Here is a 5,526-nt window from a genome sequence, read left to right on the forward strand (position 1 = left end):
GGAAAAACCCTGTCTTGAACAAACAACAAAAATGTGTGGTTAATACTTCTCCAATGAGACTCCATTGGAGAAGACTAACTTATTTATAATAGCTTTCCTTGCAGACAATTTTAGTTTTTAATGCAGATCAATTTATTTATTTATTATCATGTTAGTAAAAACTAGGCCTTGTCTCTTACATATTTTTCCCCTAGTACCTTTATGGCTTTAGTTTTTGCAGTTTGAATTTTGGGCCATCCAGAATTACATAAAGAGTAAAACAGATACATAGCTTATTATGTTTGTTTCACTACAACTAATTTCCCTTTTCTTCATAGTCTTTTTTTTTTTTTCTTTTTTGGTTCTGGAGGTTGAAATCATGGACTCTTTGCAAGCTAAGCTAATGCTCTGGCACTGTGTATACCTCCATCTATCTACCATTCTCTTGTCTCCATTATGACTAGGAGTAGTTGAGGTGGGGAAAGAATAATATGATCAAAATATATTCTATGAAAAAAATGTTAAAACAGTTCCCATCTTGTGAGTACATGCATTGAGAAAGTGGTTGTAAATACTGTTTTTTAAAAGCTTAGTCTTTGTTCTCTTCACTAACATTTTAAATTGGATGTTGCTATTTTGGGTTAGAACAGATGAGTCAAAATTGTTAGTTACATCTCTTCTTAGGTAAGCTATTGACGAATTTCCTTTGTTGTTCAGAAAAGAACATCCTGTTCACCATATATCCCCTACCTCTATCAGTGACCTTGTCTACTGCTTTGGAGACATCATGTTTTTTCCTGGCATATGAAGTTTATGCCATTAGTTGTCAACCCATATAAGACCCCCTCAGGAAGACTATACCCCTTTAGTGAGAGGCCATTAAGGCCTTTCTTTAGTGAGCAGAATCTCAAGGTCATGTTTTATTTTTCCTATGGCCCACACAGCTCAGATGAAGTGATTCTGAAGCCCACTGGAAGTCAGCTGACTGTGGAATTCTTGGAAGAGAATAGCTTCAGCGTGCCTATTCTTGTCTTGAAGAAGGAAGGGTTGGGGATGACATTACCCTCTCCATCATTCACTGTGAGAGATGTGGAACACTATGTTGGTAAGACACCACAGACCCTCTTAATTGTGATATTAGCTGTTCCTATTAGTATTTAAATCATGCTTGGCATGGTGGCTCATGATACCTTTAATCTCAGCACCCAGAGAGCAGAGGCAATCAGATCTCTGAGTTTGAGGATAGCCTGGTCTACATAGTGAGTTCCAGGATAGCCAGAGCAGTGTAGAGAGACCCTGCTTTGAAAAACAAAACAAACAAAAAGACGAGCAATTTCTCTAATCCACCTTACATTTGCTTTCTAGTCATCTTGACAGTATGATGTGAAGGCCTTGCCTAGAGTCATTCTTTGGTGAGACAAGACACAGAATTCTAGTCTTCTTTTCCTTTTTAGCTTTTTTTTTTCTAATTCAGCTATTTTATGTACATACATGCTCTGTCTTCATGCACATAAGAATGGGGAATAAGATCCCATTGAAGATGGTTGTGAGACACTATGTGGTTGCTTTGAATTGAACTCAAAAACCTCTGGAAGAGCACTCAAGTGCTCTTAACCACTGAGCCTTCTCTCTAGCCCTAGGGATTTTTTTGTTTGTGTGTGTGTGGTGGGGGCTAATGATAGTATTTATTTGCTTCATTCTCTTCTCTTAATAAACCACATAAAATTAAGTTGAGCCAATTTTTTTATTAATTTATTTTATTTATTTACATTCCAAAAGTTGTCCCCCTTCCTGATCCCCACTCCCTGAGTTCTTCACTCCCATCCCCTGCCTCTGAGAGGGTGCTCCCCCACTTACATACCTCCTTACCCTCACCAGCATCCTTCCTCACTGAAGCATCAAGCTTCCACAGGATTAAGCGCATCCTCCCCCACTGAAGCAGGACAAGGCAAGGCAGTCCTCCACTACACATATACTGGGGCCACAGATCAGCCCACGTATGCTCCTTGGTTTTTGGTTTAGTCTTTGGGAGCTCTGAAGGGTCTGGGTCTGGGTCAGTCGACACTGTTGTTCTTCCTATGGGTTTGCAATCCCCCTCAACTTCTTCAGTCCTTCCTCTAGGACCTTCATTGGGGTCCCCAACCTCAGTCCAATGATTGGCAGTAAGTATCTGCATTTGTCTCAGTCAGGTGCTGGTAGAGCCTTTCAGAGGACAGCCATGCCAGGTTCCCATCTGCAAGTACAACATGGCTTCATTGAGCCATTTTTTTTAACCTGGGAACTTGTAGGGATTATGAGTATCAGTGTAGGGGGAGACTAGAAGAGAAGAAATAGAGAAGCAGATCCATGACAGTTAGACTATGTGAGAGTTTCTATCAGATAGCTCCATAGCCCTAATAGCCCCTACCCAGATCTTGAGAGAGTGAGATACATTTCTACTCTCTGCCCTGAACACATAGTATCTGAAAACAGAATTCCTGAGTATATGGCCATTCTGGGTGCTGGTGAGGGGACAAGAAGTCTTGTCCCTTGTAGGATGCCGTCCCGCAGCTCCTACTTGCGTGGGGTTCCACGAACCGAGGATTTGGAAACCTGCAATGGGTGGTAGAGAAAAGAGACAGACGCCAGGAGAATGGTTCTCATCAAGGCGCGCTTTACTAAATGACAGGGGAGCATTTATACTCAAAGACAGTACAGGTATGCAATTGGCATTTAGGTGAGAATCAGACATCAAAGCTCAAACATTGATACAAGGGATTCCAGGAAGGGGAAGAGGGATCAAAGGATCACGGCTTCCTAAGGAGCTGGTATCTGGTCCTTGAGTCATTTACATAGGCTCCAAACCCCCAGCGAGCTAAGTCTCTGGTTTCGGTTTTGAGTTCTTTAGTGAGCCCAGCAGGGCTCCCACAGTCCCTGAGAGACATAACTCAGTACAGAACTCATTTCTTTATTTCAGGTTCTGACAAAGAGATTGATGTGATTGATGTGGCCCGGCAGGCTGACTGCAAGATGAAACTCGGTGATTTTGTCAAATACTATTACAGTGGGAAGAGGGAAAAAGTCCTCAATGTCATTAGTTTGGAATTCTCCGATACCAGGTAGGAGGGAAAGGTAACAGAAAAGCCTGACAGAGTGTCTAAAACTTGTAGATATATGTGAGTTTATTTGTTTGTTTTTGTTTTTCGAGACAGGGTTTCTCTGTGTAGCCTTGGCTGTCCTGGGACTCACTCTGTAGACCAGGCTGACCTCGAACTCAGAAATCCACCTGCCTCTGCCTCCCAAGTGCTGGGATTAAAGGCGTGCGCCACCACCACCCGGCTTATATGTGAGTTTATATTTTGGTTTGTTTCCTCCATTCTAGCAGTTTTGTTTCTCATTTTGGAGAAAGGAGTTGGCTTATACTTTATAGGGCACTGATTCAACATTATAACAACTGAGTCAGTTTCTTCAATGTTTTAAAAGATTTATTTATTTATTATATGTAAGAACACTGTAGCTGTCTTCAGACACCCCAGAAGAGGGCATCAGATCATCTTATGATATGATTGTAAGCCACCATGTGGTTGCTGGGATTTGAACTCAGGACCTTCAGAAGAGCAGTCAGTGCTCTTACCCACTGAGCCATCTTACCAGCCCCAGTTTCTTCAATTTTTAACAGAGCTAGATTATATAGTATCTATTTTACTTAATTTGTCTCCTTTGTTCTAGGGCATCTTCCTTTGATCTTTTCCTAGTGGTTATGTTTTTACTTTATGACTGTCCTAAATGAAGAATAAGTCCTCAGTCTTCGGAAATAGATTTTAAAATTACCAAATAGTTTTTCTAAGGGTAGGTTGCCTACATTTAAAAGGGAAAGATTATAATTCTTTTAAAGAATTATTTTATATATGATTACACCGGTGCTATCTTCAGACACACCAGAAGAGTGTATTGAATCCCATTACAGATGGTTGCTGGCAATGGTACTCAGGAACTCTGGAAGAGCAGTCAGTGCTCTTAACCACTGAGCCATGTCTCCAGCCCTATAATCTTTAAAATATTCTATCAGTGCTTACATATTCAGGACTATGGTGAATATTAAGAAATTCTAACAGATTCTTAGGAAACTTACTAATTGCTTATTGGCATTTTAAGCTTTCAGATAATTAATAAAAAGTTAGATTTGCAAGAAGTTGCAAAAGCAGTGTACAGCAAGGTCCTGTATACTTTTCAGTTTTCCACAGTGGTAACATGATTATAATATCAAAATCCTTGCTATTGCTTTTAAGATTAAAGAACCTAAAGGTATTTAAAAACTGTAATTTCTTTGTATATCACTTAATCCAGAAAGCCTGTGTGATAGCTTGCAGACATGCAGAAAAGGGGAAAAAGAAAACTGGAACAAAAAAAATAAAGATGGGGGACTAGGATGCATATGGATAGGTACTGTACACATGATTGCATAATTCTTTGTTTAAATAGTTGGTGGAAATAGATTGCACAGTTTTCATTGAATTTTCTGGAGGTCAAAACAAAGAGGAGTGCATAATATTATAAGATTTGTGGGTTTATGTAGGATAAAAACGGCCAGATGTATGGAACTTAGCTCCAGGAAGTTTCTGTAATTGTAAGGGCTTTTCATAAAGAAGATATCAAGGTATGGGACAGACAACTGTTATAAACTAAGTGTTGAATGAATAGACTGTGGAAGTGAAATAATGGGCATGACAATTTAGTAGGAATGGCCACTTCCTATTGGGGAAGGATTTGGAGCTAGGATTTAGGACTGGATTTGGAAACTGAGTGGAGCAGGACTATTGTTGAACTTGTAGGAATAAATGTTGTCCATTCCTTTGAGTTCTGTGGAGAAAATGATTTTTTAAAATTTGTTTTATTCAACCAAAGTGTTTTATTCAGGCTTAAACTTTCAATTTTCAGTCAGCTCATGTTTCTTTTCACCTTCTTTACTAGGCTTTCAAACCTTGTGGAAACACCCAAGATTGTTCGCAAGCTGTCATGGGTGGAGAACTTGTGGCCAGAGGAAAGTGTCTTTGAGAGGCCCAATGTACAGAAGTACTGCCTCATGAGTGTGCGGGATAGCTATACAGATTTTCACATTGACTTTGGTGGGACCTCAGTTTGGTACCATGTGCTTAAGGTAGGAATGAATATGATACCTGGAGGTAGCCAGACATATCTGCCTCTCATATTCTATCTAGGTAACACTTTGACATAATTAACTCTGTTGTGTTCATTCTAAAGACAGAGTTCCTGGGTAAAAGGCCATTCTAGGTACTGGTGAGGGGACAAGAAGTTTTTTCCCCTTAGATACAGAATTCATTTCCTTACTTCAGGTTCTGACAAAGATATTAATGTCATTGATGTGGCACATGTGGGTGTGCCTCTACAATTTTGATGCTTAAGCAAAAAGTTGTTGAAGGTAGGCATGGTGGCTTCTGCCTATAATTTCAACACTTGTAAGGTTGGGGCAGGAGGCTTGCCATGAATGAGAGGTCAGGCTGAAGTTCATGGTAAGTTTCAGATCAGCTTGAGCTAAAGAATGAGGCC

At 40.0% G+C, this 5,526-nt stretch overlaps 1 protein-coding gene across 5 annotated transcripts in view; it reads left to right on the top strand.

Annotated features, from left to right (window-relative positions):
- Phf8 (PHD finger protein 8) overlaps positions 1–5,526 on the top strand; it is a 117,372-nt gene that overhangs the window by 31,779 nt on the left and 80,067 nt on the right. For all 5 annotated transcript variants that reach the window (XM_031369102.1, XM_031369074.1, XM_031369110.1 and 2 more), the window contains exons 5-7: positions 924–1,084; positions 2,936–3,077; positions 4,930–5,116. In XM_031369102.1, the coding sequence (XP_031224962.1) occupies positions 924–1,084; positions 2,936–3,077; positions 4,930–5,116 (490 nt within the window). The remainder of the gene's footprint in view (positions 1–923; positions 1,085–2,935; positions 3,078–4,929; positions 5,117–5,526) is intronic.

Source organism: Mastomys coucha, chromosome X (assembly GCF_008632895.1).
Source record: "Mastomys coucha isolate ucsf_1 chromosome X, UCSF_Mcou_1, whole genome shotgun sequence".
In the NCBI taxonomy this organism is placed as follows: domain Eukaryota; kingdom Metazoa; phylum Chordata; class Mammalia; order Rodentia; family Muridae; genus Mastomys; species Mastomys coucha.